We start from the raw sequence: 21,819 nt of genomic DNA on the forward strand, positions 1-21,819 counted from the left end.
CAAATCCAGTGAAAAGAATGAGCTCTTCAAATTTCTCCAGCTCCCCGCCCCCCAAATGTACATTTGTTTCCAAAGCTATTCTAACACTAACAGAAGGGTCTCTAGGAGAGGACAGAGGTAATATCTTGAAAAGGGAGGCAGTGGAAGAGACAGAGAAAAAGAGGGGAAAAATTAGATTGCAAGAACCTAATCAGAGGTTTTCTCCTATCCCTCTTAACTATCGTAGGGCTCAACCAGAGTCTGACTGCATCAGGCAGCCCACTAAAAACTATCCTGTCAGCACAATGTACAACCTACAAAACTGGAGGAAAAAACAGGGAACATGTTGCCCAAGGAGCCTGGGACCTTGCTACAACAAAGAGATAATTCCCAAGACCGACAAGGAGTCCTTCTCAACAAAGATGCTCTCTAACATTTAGAAAAAGACTAACAACTTGGCTTTTCAAAAAAGCATTTCCAAGCCTTGAATAAAACCTCCCACTCTTCAACACAAACTCGCATGCAATAACTGGATCTAAATAAGAATCCAACTACCATAAACTTACGCACATCATTACCTGCTGTGTTTTATCTTATCATTATCATTCTCTACTATGTCATATTTATTCTCTTGGTTACTTATTTTACCGTTTCATATTTATGTACCGTCTCATTTATTCACATAGGCTTATTTATTCACTCTGCTATACTACTACACTAATTGGCTGAAATGTAAATATTGCATTGTTCAATCTCTCCCCTCTTCCAGCTCCAAGTTATTTTTCCCTGTTTTATTGTTTTATTGTAACTTTCTCACACCCTTCAATTGATTCTCTGTATTTAAAGTTCACAGTTCTATTGGGAATATTGTTATCACGTTACCTTATGCTTTTCACACATTGTTAATTGTAAACCGGGTTGATGTGATGCCAGTCATGAAACTCGGTATAACAAAAACAATAAATAAATAAATAAATAAATAAATAAAGATAGAGTGAACACTACCCCAAGGAGTTAAAAATCCTGCTGCACCAGCCCAGTACTTGTTCTGCCATATTTAGGAGACAGAAAACGGAAAATTAGTTCTTACCTGCTAATTTTCATTCCAGTAGTACCACAGATAAGTCCAGACTCCTGGGTTTTGCCTCCCTGCCAGCAGATGGAGACAGAGAAAGTTTCACAGACACTGTACATAACCCAGTGTACCACACTCGTTATGCATATTATATTTTTATAAACTTTTTCAAAAATTTTTTTTGTTAGGCCCCGGTTTAGTTAAAGCTGAGACAGAGTAGCAGCGCATGCAGTGTGACAGACATAAAGAACACATTGCACAACTTTACCGCCCCTGACGAAGCCCATGAAACACGAACCGTGTTGGGTCAGGTCGGTGTTGTCAAACGCTGTCCAAGCAATGCAATGATAAGTGTCCAGTCTCCTAACAAAAAATTGTTTTGAAAAAGTTTAAAAAAATATAATATGCATAACGAGTGTGGTCACCAGTGTTTGAAATGAGGTTACACAGTCTTAAGCAACATAATTGACTGGTAAGCAGATTTAAAACGCTGCAAAACCTAACTGAGTTATCTTCTCAAAGTAAAAAGAAGAAGAAAATTAGGTCTTACCTTAGTTAATTTTCGTTCCTGTAGTACCACGGATCAGTCCAGACTCCTGGGTTTTGCCCCCCCTCTAGCAGATGGAGACAGAAGTTTACAAACAAAACTCCGCCTTATCTAGGCTGGTGCCACCTACAGTCTGGCAGTCTTACTTAATGTCAAAGCAGATGAAGCCCCCATCATTACCACAAATGAACTATATACAGGAACCTACCAACCAAAACTAGCGGCTCAACTATCCCCCAAATGGGACCAGAACCAGAGCCATCGATAACGAAGAAAATAGAAAACAGAGACAGTACGGACAGATATAAACCAAACCGTCCCATTACCAGACTCTCCATCATGACAGCAGACTCGACGGGCGGGACTCTGGACTGATCCGTGGTACTACAGGAACGAAAATTAACTAAGGTAAGACCTAATTTTCTTTTCCCTGTACGTACCCGGATCAGTCCAGACTCCTGGGATGTACCAGAGCTACCTTAAATAGGGTGGGATCCGGAGAGTCCCGCTCTGAGCACCCCTGCCCCGAAACTGCCGCTACCTGAAGCATGAACATCCAGGCGATAATGACGAGCAAAGGTATGCAACGACTTCCAGGTCGCCGCCTTACAAATGTCTTCCGCAGATACCTGACTGCACTCCGCCCAGGAGGCTGCTTGAGATCGCGTAGAATGAGCCTTGAACCCCACCGGGACAGACTTGCCCTGCAGCATATAGGCGGAACCAATTGCCTCCTTTAACCAACGAGCAATAGTAGCCTTGGAAGCCGCTTGACCGCGCCGAGGACCGCCCCACAGTACAAAAAGATGATCCGACCTCCGAAAGGGATTCGTCACCTCTAGATAACATAAAAGGGCTCTCCTCACGTCCAGCCGCCGCAAGTCCCGATAATTCGGAAGCGACTTATCAGTCTCAGAAAACGAAGGCAACTCCACTGCCTGATTAAGATGAAAGGCAGACACCACCTTAGGCAAGAAGGAAGGCACCGTACGAAGCGACACCCCCGAATCCGTAATCCTTAAAGGTTCCCGACAAGACAAGGCTTGGAGCTCCGATACCCTCCTCGCCGACGCAACAGCCACCAGAAAAACTACCTTCAGCATCAGGTCCTTTACAGTAGCTCCGCGGATAGGCTCGAAGGGAACGGAGCATAAGGCCTTCAGAACCAGGTTCAAACTCCACGATGGACACGGAGAACGGAACGGAGGACGCAATTGCTTAGCCCCACGGAGGAAACGAACGACGTCCGGGTGCGCAGATAATGCCACTCCTTGGACCTCTCCTCGCAATAAGGCAAGTGCCGCCACTTGCACCCTAAGCGAACTGCAAGACAAGCCCTTAGCCAAACCATCTTGGAAAAAACGCAACACCTCCGGCACCGAGGCCTGCGTGGGCTGAATATCCTGTGCCAGGCACCATGTCTCAAAAACCGTCCAGACACGCACATATGCCAGAGACGTGGAAGGCTTGCGCGACCGTAACAGCGTCGTGACCACCGCATCAGAGTAACCCCGTTTCTTCAACCTACGCCTCTCAAAAGCCATGCCGCTAGACAAAAGCATTCGACCTGGTCGAAACAAACGGGACCCTGATGTAGCAGGTCCGGCACATATGGGAACCGAAGAGGAGGCTCCAGCGCCAAGTTCTGAAGATCCGCGAACCACGGTCTCCGCGGCCATTCGGGTGCGACTAGAATCATGGGCGACGGATGAAGTTCTATGCGCCTCAGCGTCCGTCCGATGAGGGGCCACGGAGGGAAGACATAGAGGAGCACCCCTGTTGGCCAAGGCAACGCGAGGGCGTCGACCCCTTCCGCCCCCGTTTCCCGACGGCGGGCAAAAAATCGCGGAGCCTTGGCATTTTTGAACGTCGCCATCAGATCGAGAACCAGTGTCCCCCACCTGGCGCAAATGCTCCGAAACGCTACGTCTGCGAGTTCCCACTCGCCGGGATCTAGCTGATTGCGACTCAGGAAGTCCGCCTGAACGTTTTCCACTCCTGCAATGTGCGACGCCGCTATGCATTGGAGATGCCGTTCGGCCCACACCATCAACTGCCGTGCCTCGGCGGCCACCGGTAGACTTCTGGTGCCGCCTTGCCGGTTGATGTATGCCACCGTTGTTGCATTGTCTGACAGAATCCTGACCGCCTTGCCTCGAACCAACGGCAAGAACTCCCGCAGGGCTAACCTCACTGCCCTGGTCTCCAACCGATTGATGGACCACGCCGCCTCCGACGGGGACCAGGTGCCCTGCACCGACTTCCGTAGACACACCGCACCCCAGCCGTACAGACTGGCATCCGTGGTGACCACCGTCCACGAGGGCACTGCCAGAGAAATGCCATTGGTCAAGTTGCTGGTACAGAGCCACCAGGCCATGCTGGAACGGGCCGATTGCGGCAGCGGAAGATGAAACTGCTCCGACACCGGGTTCCAGTGGGAGAGTAAGGCCAATTGTAAAGGCCGCATATGCGCGAACGCCCAAGGAACCAATTCCCGAGTGGACGTCATAGACCCTACCATCTGTAGATAGTCCCAGACGACCGACATGGGCTTGGCCAACAAACGCCTGGCTTGCCACTGCAATTTGAGTCTGCGCTCCTGCGTCAGAAACACCATGCCCTTCCGAGTGTCGAACAAAGCTCCCAAAAACTCCAGGGACTGTGACGGTTCCAGGTGACTCTTGGCCCGATTGATTACCCAGCCGAGGCTCTGCAGCAAATAGACAACTCGTTGCACCGCCAACCGACAGACGCTCGGACTTCGCCCGAATCAACCAATCGTCCAGATACGGATGTACCAGACACCCTTCCTTGAGAAGGTGAGCAGCTACCACCACCATGATCTTTGTGAAGGTCCGCGGGGCTGTAGCCAACCCGAATGGTAGTGCTTGGAACTGAAAATGCTGCCCCAACACTGCGAACCGAAGGTAGCGTTGGTGATCCGCGCGGATTTCGATGTGTAGATACGCCTCCGTGAGATCCAGGGACGCGAGAAACTCCCCTTATCTCACCGACGCGATGACCGATCTGAGCGTCTCCATACGAAACCGCGGGACTCGCAAGCACTTGTTGACGCCCTTGAGGTCGAGGATCGGCCGGAAGGTGCCTTCTTTCTTTGGCACTAGGAATTAAATCGAATACCGGCCGCCGCGCACCTCGTGAACCGGTACTGGAACGATCGTGCCCAGCGCCAACAGATGCCGAATTGTGCCCCGCAACGCTCGTCGTTTCTTGGAAAACCCGCACGGCGACACCATGAAACAAGGGAGGGGCCGCTGTGCAAAATCTAACGTGTAACCATGACTTATCACGTCCAGCACCCACTGATCCAACGTAATCTTGGCCCACTCCCCGGCGAACTGCGCCAATCTGCCGCCTATCACCGGAATCGGGGAGTGGACCGGCAGCCCATCATTGGGGAGGCTTACCGCCCGGGGTTCCGGTCCCGGGTCTGCCAAATCGGCGCCCGCGAAAGGACTGCGTGCACGATTGCTGCCGTGACGCATTGTGGCGAAAAGAGGAAACCGAACCTCGCGCATTACGGGGCCTACGACCGCCACGGAACCTACCCCGCGCGGACGGAGTCCCCCTAGACCGCGGCCTGTCCTCCGGCAGCCGATGGACCTTGTTCTCGCCTAAAGACTCAATCAAATCCTCCAGCTCCTTACCAAACAGCAACTTACCCTTAAACGGCAGGGAGCCTAAACGAGCCTTGGACGAGACGTCCGCTGCCCAATGCCGCAGCCATAACAACCGCCGGGCCGAAACCGCAGAAACCATCGCCCTTGCTGATGTACAGAGCAAATCGTAAAAGGCATCCGCACTATAGGCAATCACCGCCTCCAGGCGCGCCGCCTGTAACGCCTCTTCCTGCGAAAGTGCCTCATTAGCCGAAAGCTGCTGGGCCCACCTGAGCCCCGCGCGCAGGGAAAAATTGCTACAGATAGCTGCTCTCACTCCGAGAGCAGAGACTTCAAAAATCTTCTTAAGCTGTATCTCCAGCTTCCGATCCTGTAAATCCTTAAGAGCTGACCCACCCGTGACCGGGATGGTGGTCCTCTTCGTGACGGCTGCCACCGCCGAATCTATGCGCGGGACCTTGAACAGCTCAAGCGCATCCTCTGTCAGGGGGTATAGCTTATCCATGGCCTTGGCCACCTTCAGCCCCAAATCCGGAGTGTCCCACTCCTTAAAAAGCAAATCAGACGCAGAAAAATGTAACGGAAACACCGTCGGCGGCCCTCTCAGCCCCAAGACCACGGGGTCCGTGCGCCCTAGCCGGGATTCCTGCTGTGGCAACTCTATGGCCAATTCCCCGAGGATAGCCGGGATCAAAGGTGCCAATTCGTCACGTCGAAATAAGCGCACCACCTTGGGGTCGTCCCCGTCCGCGTGGGGACCGCCCGAACTACTAGCCCCCTCATCTCCTTCCCCATCAATGCCACGCGGCTGCGACTGGGGATCTTGCTCATCCAGTTCGGAGTCCGACTCCGTCTCGGGATCCCCCCGCGGAGCCCCTAACCTGAGTGGGTGCGCTCCCTCCGTGGGATCCGAAACCTGCACGGACCGGGCCCGTTTCCGGGGCTGCGACCCCCGCTCCAAAACCGGAGGGTCCTGCGCCCGTTTCCTGGCCTGTCTCCGCGCTTTAAAAGCTTTGTGCATGACCAGCACAAACTCCGAAGTAAAGGAGTCAGAGGAGCTACGATCCTGCTCTTCATCCGGATCGCTATGGTCTGGCTGCGGTAAATTGTCCCCCTCGGAGACCCCCCGCTGTGGCGACAGTGCAGGAGGCAAAGCCTCCGCTCCCCCGATCGCCAGGGACGCCGTGAAACCGGAGCCTGACACTCTCAAAATGGCGGGCTTTCCCGCCGCGGACTGCAGAGCCCCCAAAATGGCGGCCGTTCCCGCGCTCCGTGGAAACGGCCCAGGCACTGCCCCAGACCTGCCTCCCGGAGCCGCGGACCGCGTTAGCTGACTTGCCTCCGGACACCCCGAGGCGCCCTCCCCTCCCGAGACGCAGCTAGAGCAGAGGCTGTCTCGGGAGAGGCGACGGGCCGCCCCGCAGGCCCGGCAGACCGTCCGACGCGGCATCCTGACCAAGAGAGCGAGCAAAGTCGACCGCACTGCCGCCCGCGCTCCCCCCCGAACACGAGACGCACCCGACAGGGAGAAGGAAGGAAGAAAGGGACGACAGCACGAGAGACTCCGGTAACAAAAACAAACACAATTTTTTTTTTTTTTTACCGTTACCTTGCCGGCTCCGGGTCCACCTGGGGGGAGTGAACCGAGCTCCCCGGTGTCACCCCCAGGATAGGGACTAGCACTATCGCTGGCAAGGGCACCCAGCCCACCTTCAGCGTCTTCTACTCCCAGGGGGGATGGCCCCAGCGGAACCTCACCACTCCCCGGGAGGAGGTGAGGCTGGACCTGCAGGCAATCAACTGCGGTCTCAGCCTCCTACTAACCTACAAAAAACACCTGAGAAATCCTTTAACCTGACAACCTTTTTTTTTTTATTTTTTTTAAACTAGGCCTTTGCACCCTCTCCACCTGCTAGGAGACAGAAGAAGACTGCCAGACTGTAGGTGGCACCAGCCTAGATAAGGCGGAGTTTTGTTTGTAAACTTCTGTCTCCATCTGCTAGAGGGGGGGCAAAACCCAGGAGTCTGGACTGATCCGGGTACGTACAGGGAACTCACTTTATTGGATGAGTGTGGAAACCTCATAAACAGACTACATAGTATGAAATGTTTTTCAGCTAGGGAACCGAAAATGCCACAGTTTCCTTGCTGACAGGGAAATCCTCAGTGCTAGACCCTGTCATCAGTGAGGCCTGTTCTACCGGTGCGGCTATGCTTGACGCAGACCCCTGAATGCTTTTGCTGCACACACAATCTGTTCCTCTCCACACTCGTGGCACCATCAGCACCTCAATGGCAGGCAGGGGAACAGTCCCTCAGTGTCATGGAGTCAACACCCGGTCTTCTCCGCAGGCAGAGAAGCTGCTAAAAAAAACCCCCATTGTTGAACTTCCTGAACTGCTAAGGTAGCTTCCCCCCGCTATAACCTCACTGCTGCACAGATTCCTCGATCTAGTTTCTTGGTTTTTTTGGGTTGTATTTTTTTTTTTTTTTTTTAACTCCCTGAGAACAAATAAAGATACATAGAAACCAATACTTTCCTTTGGTGCAGAGGTTCAGGTTCCAAGAGCAAAGGCCGCATGGCAGATCAGAACAAAGCCAGACTTTTTTTCTTCAAAAAACTTTACCAAGCTTTATAACACCTACTCTCTAGAATGGAACACAGAGCTGCTAGCAGAAAAAAAGAAAATCAGCCAACTTAAAAAAGGGACAAACTAAAAGAAAACAGCTGTCCTGAGCCTGTAGCTGCCTCACCTCTCCTTCACAAGGCTGCCATCTGGACCACCAGATCTACACCCCATGGAAGAAAGGAGTGAGCGTACAAAAGGGTCACCAACCCCCAGCTCGTCCACTTCGACCAGACAGTCAAGGACACACTAGGACCCAAAAACCCCCTGGGAAGAAGGCTCATAAATCCAAAACAGTCTCCTGACTGCAGAACTGCAGGTTTCGCATTATCTACTATCTGCTGGAGATGGAGAAATACTAAGGGACTGCAGGTGGCACACTGGGTTATGTACAGTGTCAGTGAAACTTTCTCTGTCTCCACCTGCTGGCAGGGTCCAGGACTGATCCAAGTACAGGGAATGGAAAAGTTGTATTCTCTGTCTTCATCTGCTAGCAGAGTGGTATAAACCCTAGTATCTGGACTAGTCAGCAAGATGAGGCATGGTGCTTTACCCATGAAAATGGTCTTTTACAAAACTGCCCGTCTGATATGTGGGTAAAAAAGTGCATGCCTAGGTCCTGTAAGCATGTACATTTACTCTCACAGACTTTACACCAATGCAAACAGTTCAAAATGATCCCCTTAGTGTTTACGGCACGGATATCAAACAGGTATGGTTTTCAGAATATCTGTAATGGAAATGCATAAAATACCTGCATACACTGTCTCCATTGTATGCAAATATATAATGCCTATTCATTAGGGAAAGTTAGAAAACCATACTGATTTGTGGCCCTCAAGGATTGTGATTTACAGGCCGGTTTGGTCCTATCGAAGGAATCACTCACACTGTGATACCTTCAAATAGGACCAAACAGAAGAATTATTTTAAAACGATTCTATACATGAGCTTTTCAGATATACAGGCCCATCTCCAGATGTAAATTAAACAAGTTATTAACTCAAACTAAAAGTTATAGTCAATAGCTTTTGGATTATAAGGTGCCCCATCCAGCTGTGACGAGAACACATTGTTACCTTTACTTTCTCTCTTTAAAACAATTAATTTACTCTATATTCTTTAATATGGTATTAAATTGCAACTTGAAATAAACAGCTAATACAAACCTTCGTAGTTCAACTTCTTCATTTCTGCTTCTAATTTCTGTTTCACCGTTTGCACAGCTTCAAATGTCTCTTGATCTCTTTTGTAGCCACTGTCCATCTTTTTAACCTCAGCTTGTTTGGTTTTTAATTCTTTTTCAGCATGGCTTAACTTCATTTGTGCCTGGAAGAAGAAAGCAGAGGTAAATGAAACTAACTAAAGCGAATCAAATTTTAGTCTGCTTCGCTGGTAAAAAAAAAAAAAAAAAGATTTTGGAAAAATGTTTTGGTTTTACATGTAGTAAACTTGCACGCATAAGTTTACCCTTGTGAAATAGCAGAGTTGCTTACCTGTAACAGGTGTTCTCCCAGGACAGCAGGATGTTAGTCCTCACATATGGGTGACATCAGATGGAGCCCTGTCACAGAATACTTTTGTCAAAGTTTCTAGAACTTTGACTGGCACACTGAGCATGCCACTAACCCTGTGGCCACATGGGGTTCCCCTTCAGTCTCATGTATAGCAAAATGTACGAGCGAAAAATAAAATAAGAAAACGTTATCGAGCCCAACTCTGCGGGGTGGCGGTGGGTTTCGTGAGGACTAACATCCTGCTGTCCTGGGAGAACACCTGTTACAGGTAAGCAACTCTGCTTTCTCCCAGGACAAGCAGGATGGTAGTCCTCACATATAGGTGAATAGCAAGTTACAGGCTGACTCATACGAAGCAGGCCAACCAGCACACAACATGCGCAACAGGCATAACAACTGGGGTGCTGTTGGCAATGATGAGGCAATCTGAAATTCACAGAAGGTCGAGGTAGGACAAGTTGGGTTTTCACACTGGGAATAAGTTCTGTAGGACAGACTGGCTAAAGACAGAGTCTTGTCGCCCAGCTTTGTCAAGACAGGAGTGGGCTGCGAAAGTGTGGAGAGAGCTCCATGTCGCAGCCCTGCAGATGTCGGCAATCGTACTGAACAGCAGTGTGCTACTGACGTTGCCATGGCCGTGACTGAGTGCGCCTTCACTCAACTTGAAGTGGAAGGCCTGCTTGATGGTAGCAGAATTCAATGCAGTCTGCCAACCAGTTGGAGAGAGTTTGTTTGCCCACCGCAACTCCAAGTTTGTTTTTGTCAAAAAGAGTTAGGTGGACTTCCTGTGGGCTGTAGTGCGGTCTAAATAAAATGCCAGGGCACGCTTACAGTCCAAGGTGTGCAGAGCTTGCTCATCTCTGAGAGCGTGAGGTCTTGGAAAGAAAGTGGGCAAGACTATGGACTGATTCAAGTGGAAATCAGTTACCACCTTAGGAAGGAATTTTGGGTGAGTTCGGAGAACCACCCGGTCATGGAGGAACCTTGTGTAAGGTGAGTAGGTCACAAGGACCTGCAACTCACTTACCCTTCGAGCAGATGTGATGGCTACTAGGAAAATTACTTTCCATGTAAGATATCTGAGCTTGCAGGAGCTCAAAAGGAGGTCGCATGAGCTGTGCGAGAACCATATTGAGGTTCCATGCCACGACAGGTGGTCGTAGAGGAGGCTTAAGTTGCAGTAAGCTTCTCATAAAGCGACCCACAAGGGGCTGAGCTGTAATCAGGGCATCCTCTATTCATTGATGGTAAGCAGAGATGGCACGGAGGTGTAACTCATATGGAGGAAGTCTGTAGACCAGATTCCGAGAGGTGCCAGAGGTAATCCAAGAGTGTTGGTGTGGGGCAAGAAAAGGGATCAAGATCTTTCTGTGTGCACCACACGGTAAACCTCTTCCATTTAGAGTGGTAAGACTTCCGCGTGGAAGGCTTTCGTAAAGCCACGAGGACTTGAGAGACGTTACTAGAAAGGTTGAGGGATTGGAGTATCAACCTTTCAACATCCAGACCGTCAGGGACAGGATCTGGAGGTTCGGGTGACACAACTTGCTGTGATTCTGTGTTATGAGGTTGGGCGCCATGCCCAGGCGAATGGGTTCCTGGACAGAGGTCGAGAAGTATAGGAAACCAGACTTGGCGTGGCCAATACGGGGCTATGAGCATCATTGAGCCTCGGTCCTGTTGTAGTTTCACAAGAGTCTTATTAGCAGAATCAGAGGGTACGCATAAAGCAGGCCTGTGTTCCAGGGGAGGGCGAAAGCATCTATGGCTGGTGTTCCTCGGTCCCTGTGTAGGGAGCAGAATTGTTCCACTTTGCGGTTCTGGCTGGACGCAAAGAGGTCAATGTCCAGTTGATTCCATCCATGGAAGATTCTGCTCGCAATAGAGGGATCCAGAGACCACTCCTGGGGCTGGAAGCTTCGGCTGAGGTGGTCTGCCACTGCATTCTGTGTGCCTGCCAGCTAAGTGACTCGCAGTAGAATTGAGTGCGACAGGGCCCATTCCCATATTGGCAGAGCAGATAAGAGCCTATGCCCCCCTGTTTGTTCAGGTACCACATTGCTACTTGGTTGTCTGTTTGAATCAAGACAACCTTGTTGGATAGTCAGTCCTTGAATGCATAAAGGGCATACCGCATCACTCGAAGCTCTAGAAAGTTGATTTGATAGGTTGCTTCGGCTTGTGTCCAAGTCCCTTGGGTTTGAAGGCCTTCAACATGGGCTCCCCAACCTAGGTTGGAAGCGTCCGTGGTTAAGGTCACCTGAAGAGCTGGTTGCTTGAAGGGAAGACCTGTTTGTAAGTTGGCTTTGTGCGTCCATCAAGCAAGGGGCAGTCTAAGCCGGTTGGTTATGTGGACAAGGGACGAAAGTAGCTGAGTGGCTTGGTGCCACTGAGATTTTAGGGTCCATTGGGTCCATCTCATGGATAGTCATGCCATTGGAGTGACGTGGACTGTTGATGCCATGTGGCCTAGTAGTGTGAGCAATTGGCAAGCCGAGGCTGTTTGTCGACTGCAGATAGAGCTGGCAAGGTTGGACGGTGTGGTTGTGCAGTCGTTGGGCAAGAACCCCTTGGCCACTTTGGTGTCTAGGTCTGCTCCTACAAAGGAGAGATGGTGAGACAGCATTAAGTGGGATTTCGGATAGTTTATCAGAAACCCCAATGAGTGTAGAAGGCAGATAGTGAGATCGAGTGAGTTCAGAGCTCCTTGCCTGGACTGGTTTTTTATGAGCCTGTCGTCGAGATATGGAAAAACATGGACGCCATTGCAGAGGAAGTGTGCAGCCATGACTGCCAGACACTTCGTGAACACTCAGGGTGCCGAGGCTAGGCCAAATGGCAGTACTCTGTATTGGTAGTGCCCGTGACCCACTACAAATCGCAGGTATTTGCGATGAGGGGGGAAGATGGCTATATGGGCATAAGCATCCTGAAGGTCTAGAGAGCAGAGCCAATCCCCCTGTTGTAGTAGGGGGAACATGGTTCCGGTCTTTTTTGGGATTAGGAAATAGCGAGAGTAGAACCTCTCCCTTGCTGAGTCAAGGGAACCGGTTCTACGGCCCTAGCATTCAGAAGGGTGGAGAGTTCAGACTCAAGAAAGGTTGTGTGATTGTCCCGGCTCCATGCTGGACAGGGTGGGGAGTCCGGCGGTACCACTGAAAAATTTAAAATGGTAGCCATGGAATATGATGGACAGTACCCATTGATCCTTTGTAATCGGTTGCCACTTGGTTACAAAGTGGCAGAGGCAGCCCTCCCACCAGCAAATTGGGTTGTGGGATCAGGGGAAGGCGGCTGCTGCTCTCTAGAAATGAATCAAAATCCAGTTGCAGGACCAGCATGTGGAGCTGGTTTTGCTCTAGGAGTTCTTGCTTGTCTTGCATGGCCTCTCTGAGGGGCTCAAGCAGGTCATGCCCAGGATGCGGGAGGATAGTACCTGCGTGGTCTATAAAATGGTTTCCTGGTGTCTCTACGCATGGCCGTGAGGGCTACAGAGGGCAACTCTGAAGTGCCAGTGGACAGCTGGTGCAGGGTTTCAATGTGGTCTTTTAACTGAGCCACTGCATCTTGAATCTTGTCTCCAAACAGGTTTTCTCCTGTGCATGGTAGATCTGCCAGCTTGTCCTGTACTTCCTGGTGTAGGTCTGAGGCCTTGAGTCAGGCCCAGCGTCTAGCACAGATACCCGCTGCCAAGACTCTGGAAGCTGTTTCAAAAGAGTCGTAAGCAGCTCTCACCTCATGTTTACCTGCTTCCAAACCCTTTTGTAGGATGGAAGCTAAGGGTTCTTGATATTGTTGAGGTAACGTGTCTGTAAATTCCTGAACTTGTTTCCAGAGATTTCTGTTGTATTGGGTCATGTATAATTGGTATGCAACTATTCGCGCTATTAACATGGACCCTTGAAAGGCTCTATGCCCCAATGCATCCAGTGCCTTCTGTTCCTTACCAGGAGCAGCAGAGGAATGTGGACGGGATCTCTTAGCCTTCTTTTGGGCTGATTCCACCACTACAGAATGATGGGAAAACTGGCTTTTCTGAAATCCTGGGGCTTGCTGGACCAGGTATGTAGCATCCGTCTTCTTATTGACTGGAGGTACAATACCTGGATGATCACATAGGCGGTGCAAAAGATCAAGAAGAACTTCATGCAATGGTATTGCCATTACTTCCTTTGGAGCATCTACGAATTGTAAGACCTCCAGCATTTTATGGTGTGCGTCTTCTTCCGTCACTGATGGAAATAGGATAGTTTCAGACATCTCCTTGTCAAAGTTAGCAAAGGAAATGTCTTCAGGAGGAGAATGACGCCGTTCTTCCAGAGGTGAAGGCTCTGAGAGCAACTCATTGGAAGCTTGTGAGTCCGAGGATACCTCCTCCCAAGGATCGTAGGGAGTTTCTTCCTCACTTGCCGGTCTTTCTGAGGGAGGAAGGATGACAGAGCCTAGAGGGCGAGAAGGCATCGATGGATGCAGCACCGGCATCGAGTAAGGTGGTGCCGGCATCGAGGCAGATAAGGTGCACTTAGGCACAGACAGTCCCCGATGGCCCTGGAATGGGCTCCAGCATCGGTGGATCCCATGCCGGGATCGGGCCGGAAGTCCTTTCTTCGTCCTCTGAGGAACCCGATATGGGAATATGGACCTGGGGAGGCCTTGACTGTCGACTTGATGCCATGGGTTGAGTCTGCAGGGCACAGATGAGAGAGTGCACAGCGCTCGAGGAGCGGTGTGAACATCGAGGGCACCGGTTCCGGTATGGGGGCCGGCGCTGATAAGAACATAAGAAAATGCCATACTGGGTCAGACCAAGGGTCCATCAAGCCCAGCATCCTGTTTCCAACAGTGGCCAATCCAAGCCATAAGAACGTGGCAAGTACCCAAAAACTAAGTCTATTCCATGCTACCATTGCTAATGGCAGTGGCTATTCTCTAAGTGAACTTAATAGCAGGTAATGGACTTCTCCTCCAAGAACTTATCCAATCCTTTTTTAAACACAGCTATATTAACTGTACTAACCACATCCTCTGGCAACAAATTCCAGAGTTTAATTGTACGTTGAGTAAAAAAGAACTTTCTCCGATTAGTTTTAAATGTGCCCCATGCTAACTTCATGGAGTGCCCCCTAGTCTTTCTACTATCCGAAAGAGTAAATAACCGATTCACATCTACCCGTTCTAGACCTCTCATGATGGCGACGTAAAGCCCTGAAGGGCATTGAGCACTGCCTCTTGGACCAGTCTGTCCAATTCCTCCCTGAAGGCTGGCATTGATAGCACTGTGCCTGGGGTAGTAGGCAGGCTAGGTGTCACTGGACTCTCCACAGCGATCTGTGGATCAGTATCCGGCACAGATATCGGTGGGGAATACCTCGGAGTCCCAGGTCCAGAGGAGTATGGGGGCTCCTCTCCCCGGGCCCCCTTCGCAGGCAGCTTGGTGAGAATTGATGCCGCTGCGGTATCGGTGCCGGCACCGGGCGGGGACATGCTGGTGCCAGTGACTGTTTCCCTCTGTCCTCGGTTCTCCGGCACCAAGGACGATGATGCCGATGCCTTCGAGGGTATCTGTGATGGACGGTCACCCGCTCCACGATGTTCCTGGCGAGGCATCTCAGAAGTCAATGGACCCTCTCCGGTCGGAGCAACTTGAGCTGGAGTCGATGGAGCAGAGCGTTTGGATGCAAACAAATGCTCCATCTTGTCCAGTTGAGTGCGCCAGCCTTTGGGGGTCATTTGTGTGCAACTGGGGCATCGACAGATGTTGTGCGAGGGCCTAATCATAAAACGCAAATATTATGTGGGTCCATTATGGACATGGTCCTCGGACACTCGGGACATTTCCTAAACCCAGTTGCCATGCCGAAAAAAATGGCAGGTGCGCAGTTGGTGACCGTCGGGCACAGAGAGGTAAGCTGCCAGGAACTGCCCGCAAAGCATTTACCCAAGTATCAGAGAGAACGGAGCACGATGGGGGACCCTGGTGAGGGTGATTTTAAGAAGGTAAACTTCAAATATTTCCGTGAGGAAAGTTGAGGAATTTCTCATAGAGCTCCTAACCACGAGGCAACTTGCTGAGCAGGAAAAAAAAAAAAAAAAGAGACTGAAGGGGGACCCCATGTGGCCACAGGGTTAGTGGCATGCTGGGCATGCTTAGTGTGCCAGTCAAAGTTCTAGAAACTTTGATAAAAGTATTCCGTGACAGAGCTCCATCTGATGATGTCACCCATATGTGAGGTCTACCATCCTGCTTGTCCTGAGAGAATTTATATAACAAAGTTAATGAGAGAGTGCAATACAAATTCATGCAAAGAAGCTCATTAACTCTATCCACTGAACTAAAATATGCACAGACTTTTGCAGGCAGATTCTCTCAATAAGGTATTTATAGCTAAATAAGGTGTAGTTATCTTTGTAATATCCATAGGAAACATCTGCACAAAAAATTTTCAATTTGACTTTTTTGCAACAAGTCCCAGTAGAAAACTTATACATGCAAAATCACAATTTCTGTGCAAAATTTGGCACATTTTAGTGCATTGGTCCCTAAAAGAGAACTTCAACAATGAAGAGATGTTGATTACTGCTAGAACAGTCCACATGACATGGGCTTATACTGGCTACTAGCAGATGGAAACAAAATGACACCTTATCCTGTGACGAATACCAGAATATATTGGATAATGCAGTTCAGGCAAAATTCAGTATCCTTATGTCAAAGCAATGGCATAAAAATAATTTTAAAAAACCCCACTGCCCTTAACTATTACTAAACTTTAAATCAACCTCCAAAAATAAAGGAGAAAATCCTCAACAGATAAAACCTCCTCCCCAAATTAGTTTAATAAGGAAGGGAAAGGAATAACAGAAAGAAAGAAGGAATTGAAGACACTCTTCCCATAGGGAGTGACTGAAATCTTTGGCAAGTCTCAAGAACTTCAACCAAGGAAAAGAACGCAATCACTGACTTTTGGGTGGGTCTTGAACTGGTCCAGCTGGATTCATGAAAAAGAAATTAAGAGGCAAAATGAAATTACTTCTTACCTGATAATTTCCTTTCCTCTAGGACAGAAAGACCAGTCTACACAACTTGGTTTATGCACACCACCCAGCAGATGGAGACAGAGTAACAGACTTGCTAATGTCACCTTTATATACACTCCTGAAATCAGCTTGCCAGTATTCCTGGAAAAGTTATCTGTGGACAACTGAACAAACTTTGTTAAACACTACCACACCTTTTCCCTTCCCCACCATTTTTTTTTTTAAACTTCCAGAACAAGAAAGCACCTGATCAAGGAAAGGCTGGAAGAATAGTAGGAAAAGAAGGCACAACTTACTAGGGTCTGAATGATCCAGATATCAGAGTTCTTCCACATCTACCTTTTAAAAGTGAATGATAAAAAATGACATAATGTGCAGAATAAACAGCCAAGGGCGGGAGCTTGTCCTAGAGGAAAGGAGATCATCAGGTGAGAAAATTTCACTTTCCTCTTCATCCAGGAAGGCCAGTCCACACAGTTGGGATGTCCTAAAGCTACCTCCTCTTAGTGGGAGTTCAGGAAGCCTCTTGCCCTAACACCACCCTTGCAAAGGGCAAAACTTCACAAAAACAAAAACAAAAAAAAACCACACCTTGCATCCAGACAATAATGTCTGCAAACAGTATGCAAGGAAGACCATGTTGCTACCTTACATACTTCCTAAGGAGACATGAGCTGCAACTCCACCCAAGAGACAGCCTACTCTAGTAGAATGAGTTTCCTCAGCTTTAGTAATGGCAGATCGGCATCCACATAGGCCACGATTACCTCCTTAATCCAGCCACTGTGAACAAGAACTGCACTACCCTTCTTCACACCGCCGTAAAGGACAAGCAGATGACCTGTAGTCCGAAATTCCTCAGTAACTTTAAGGTAGCTTAATAATGCCTTCTTACATCCAAGGGTGTAACCTCTTAAAATCCTCTTCATCCACACGCTTATCTAGAGATGGCAATGAAATCAACTGATTCAAGTGAAACTTTGATACAACCTTTGGCAAAAAGGAAGGAACTGTCCTAATTTGCACCTTATTTAGAGTAATTGAGAAAAAAAGAATCCAGACAAGAAAGGGCCCGTAACTCCGAGATCCTCCATGCTGAACATATGGTGCCTAGAAACACAGTCTTCAACATCAAATGCAAGGAAAGTTGTTTGAGAGAAAAAAAAATGCTTTAGCCTTCACCGCCGTGCTCAGCTATGCACCCGCTGCCTTTCAGCCGCTTTAGTGGCTAAGTTCACGCTGGGAGCCGGCTACCGGACCAAGGCACACCTCTGAGGGATCACAAAAATCACCTCAGGAATTCTCAACTGGGGGAGGGACCCTTAGGTATCACTGCAGGAGAGCGGGGCTCGATCCTCTTAAGGTAAGAATTTCTTCTTTGTGCTGCAATTTCGCTAACACTGTGCTGGTGTGGGGATAGCGTCCGCATCTGCTAGGACACTGAGAGATACTGAGGAGCTGAGGTCACCGAAGGGGTATATCTAGGGTGATGTCAGCTTTGAAATCTGACTCCATCTCCCATCTGCTAACAGAAGAGCACATAACCCACTGGTCCTGAGTCCATCTGGCTACATGCTAGGAAATTTTCAAAACTTTGGTCAAATATCTTTTAAACATAACTATCATTTGCAGCAATGATGGTGATGAAGCTGGGCATGGCAGATTTAAAGATTAACTACTTTAAATTTGGAATAGAAAATGGAAGTCTTTAGAATTGAAGACTGCACCCACAGAACAAGTTGCGATGCTGCAGCAACAAATGAAGAAAACTGGCATTTTAGAGAGGAACATTGAGGATCTTAATAAGTCACAGCTGCTGTTATAGTCTGAGTTCTCAGGATCCCAGGAGCAGAGGAAGGGAATGATCCAGTTAAATTCTTGCAATTGATTTTGATATAGCTACTAGATTTAAAGTTTGAAACTCCCTTTGAAATTGAGAGAGCTCACCATTCCCCTTTAACACTTTCCCGGGAGGCTAATTTTCCTTGACCATTTGTGCTGCACATACCACAATATCCTTGGGCATTAAACAATTCTTCAAAGAGCCAGACTAAAAGCTCCTCTTCACTTAGAAGGCAAGATATTAATCTTTCCTGATTTGAAAAAACACACGGTTCAGTGCCATAAACAGTTTCTAGGGCTGTGGAGGCAATTAAAAGCTGTTGATGCCCGCTCTGGGCCGTTTTACCTGGCAAGAATGAAGGTGACTTTGCATAATGTTACCCAGAATTATGAAGATCCTAAAGATCGGCTGGCATTCACTGAAGAATCCATGGATACTCAGATGGAAGTGAAGTGAAGACCCTGAGGACTGGCTAGCATATACCATGAAAGGGACAGGCACCCAGTTGGGTGTGGAGGAAAGTCAGACTGACTTTTTATCCATTTGAGATGATTTTCTTTTACCGTTTCTTTTCGCTGATAGTCCAGCATGAGACATTGTGCATGAGGCTTATTGATCTGATTTGCCCTTTTATTGGTTTAACCTACTTAGATAGTATTCTTTTGACTGCACACTGACACTTTTCTGAGATTTTATTAGGACACTTTTGGATTCCTTTGTTTTGTTCTATTTTTTGTCTCTCGTTTGCACAAGAAGGGATTGGTGTTGCCTAATGCTCCTTCTACTGTTTTCTACCTATTCTTGATATTTGAGCCTAAGTTATGGCTGCGCTGGACTTGCTGTTCTAACTCATAAAAGGGTGAATTTTAAAAGCCCATCGCATGCCAAAACCAGGAGATACACGCACAACTCAGGCCAGCACGTGCTGCGCGGAATTTAAAAGGTGCCCGCGTACATATGTATTTTCCACTCTGTACACAAAGAAATTCTCAGTAAGGGGGCAGGGAGTAGGCATTCCTGTATTTCTCAATGAAACCAGTGTGTAAATACTTATGTGTACAAGTACACGCTGGGATCCCGTCACATAACTTTACTTTTGCTACGAATGGCATGTAAGACAAACAAACAAAAAAAAAAAAGTAAAGAGGTGAGAAGGATTTTAAAGGTCAGTGTTAACAGGATATATGGGAGGCTATTTAACTAGGGGAGTTAGGAAGTCCTAGCCTTTACCTGGGTGAACTGGGAACAGTGTTAACTGTGTCAGTGAGCATCTACTAAAATCCCCCCACTTATGTGGTAGAAGCAGCATTTATGCGCACATGCGTGCACGTTTAGTCTATTTTATACAATTACTTCTGGGGGAATTCTGCGCAAAATAATTTAAAATTCTGCACACAAAAACTTAAAATTCTGCAAACTTTATATTAGTCAAAACAACAATTTACATGACAGTCTAAGTAATTACATTTTAAATTAATACAGAAAACATTTATTACTTAAAGATGCAGAATTTTCCTAGAAATTCACTGTAAGTGTCCCTTCCACTCGCTTTCCCTACTCCCCTGGCCACTTTGCCCCCTCAGGCCCCAACTTCTCCACTTGCCAGTATCTCCCCCCTCCACCTCTAGGCTCAACCCCTTCCACTCTATTGCCAGTCCCAGAGTTTGACCCCATTCTCAGTACTGCCCCTCCCTCTCTCACACACATGCTCCCTCTCTCTAATACACAGACATCCTCATACAGGCTCCCTCACACACACTCTCTCACAAACACACCCTCATAAAGGGTCCTCTTTCTTGCAAATCCACCCACACAAGCTCCCTTTCTCTCTCACACATACATCCTCACACAGGCTCCCTATGTGTCTCTCTCACACACCCGTTCACACAGGCTTTGTCTCACACATACACAATCCCTTCAACACAAGCTAGCACCCTCACATACACACAATCCCTTTTTCATACACACTATCTCCCAATCTTACACACATACACACTCCTTCACAATCTCCTCATATAGACTCCCTCTCTCTGAAACCCACACTCAAGCATCCCCCCTGCTCTCTTACCTCCCATGCTCTCTCACCTTCTCCTCCCCCTTTCTCACACACATTCTCTCTCACCGGGGCCTTCCATCTTTGCGCGTGCGACGCACACTCCGTCCACGACACACAGGGGCCTTCATCTTCGCCACGGAGTGTGTCCCGTAGCACACGCGAGACGCGTTCCGTTTGCAGCATGTCTGGGTCTCCTATTTTCTGCGCAGAATTTGGCAATTCTGTGCAGAAAATGGCAAATCTGCGCGGGGGTGGGGGGGAAATTCTGTGCAAATTCTGCGCTCCGCAGTAGCGCAGATTTCACCCAGGACTATACCATGCACGCATATACGTGTGTATGTTATAAAATAGGAGCGTCCATGGGCTCGAGCTGGCAAATGCACACCCATGTGCACCTGCAGGCCTGTTTAAAATTCCGTCAAAGTGTGGATGATTTGTGAGAATGCTCAGATGAATTCTGAGTAGTTTGATATTGCTGTGCTTGTTTATAGCTTTCTTTCTGTTTAGTATACGTTTCTAGCCTGCCTTTATATTTTCCATTTGCTACTTTTGTTCTACTCTGGGTAGGTCCCTTTTTCTTGTTTTGTTTGAAGTGGTGGCAGAGATCATGGAATATTTGTGGGTGTCTCTGGCTGCTACATGGGGATGTTTGCTGGTTCACAGGTATGTTTCGGTTTTGAAGATTCCAATGTCTTTCCTGTTTTCTCTTCAAATAGTCTTTTTGGTCAAGTCAGGGTGATGACTTATTTAAAGCTGAAATACAGGCAAACCTTTTTCTTAATTCTTGTGCTATGGTTGGGTCCTATCATTTCCTATTCTATTTCTTTCAGCTGGGTTAAGGTGATATTCAATATCCTATATTGTCATGGATAAGCCTTTGAAATTTTACTCCTTAAATGCTGAAGTGTAATCCTAAAGTTTATATATCTCAACACTTGCAAGCTGATGCCATTTTTCTTCAAGAAACCCACTTGGATTTTAAGAACTCTGAAATTATCTATGATGAGTGTTGATGTTGGAGCTTGTTATCCAACTATGGGGAACAAAAATGAGGTTGGGATCCTTCTTAGGAAATTGTTGGGATATACAATTATTGTTCAGGAATCTGATAATGTGGGCAGATGGGTTAAAATAGAGGTTGATGTAGCGGGTCTCCAGTTTGTGTGAAGATTTATGCTCCCTCTGTGGATGATCCCAAATTTTTTCAACATTTAGCTAATATGGTCTCAGAGTGGGGTAACACCTGTTATTCTAGGTGAAAATTTTAATCTCCCTTTAGATCTTGTCCTAGATAGAAGATTTACAGTTCGAAATGGGAAAACCAGAGCATGGTCCATATTACAATCTTATTTCAGAACTAGAGGTGTTCATATCCTGGTGTTTACAACATCCTGCTTATTCTGAACTTACCTTTTATTCCTCTGCACATCAGTCATAATCCTGGATAGATTTTAATCTAGTTTCCAACTCTCTAATTTCCAATGTACTGCATA

At 48.0% G+C, this 21,819-nt stretch overlaps 1 protein-coding gene across 1 annotated transcript in view; it reads right to left on the bottom strand.

Moving 5' to 3' along the window:
- The window catches only part of SMC2 (structural maintenance of chromosomes 2), a 215,027-nt gene that overhangs the window by 120,008 nt on the left and 73,200 nt on the right, over nt 1–21,819 (bottom strand). The window contains exon 10 of the mRNA XM_029614730.1: nt 9,042–9,201. Coding sequence (XP_029470590.1) covers nt 9,042–9,201 — 160 coding nt within the window. The remainder of the gene's footprint in view (nt 1–9,041; nt 9,202–21,819) is intronic.

This window comes from Rhinatrema bivittatum, chromosome 1 (assembly GCF_901001135.1).
Source record: "Rhinatrema bivittatum chromosome 1, aRhiBiv1.1, whole genome shotgun sequence".
In the NCBI taxonomy this organism is placed as follows: Eukaryota; Metazoa; Chordata; class Amphibia; order Gymnophiona; family Rhinatrematidae; genus Rhinatrema; species Rhinatrema bivittatum.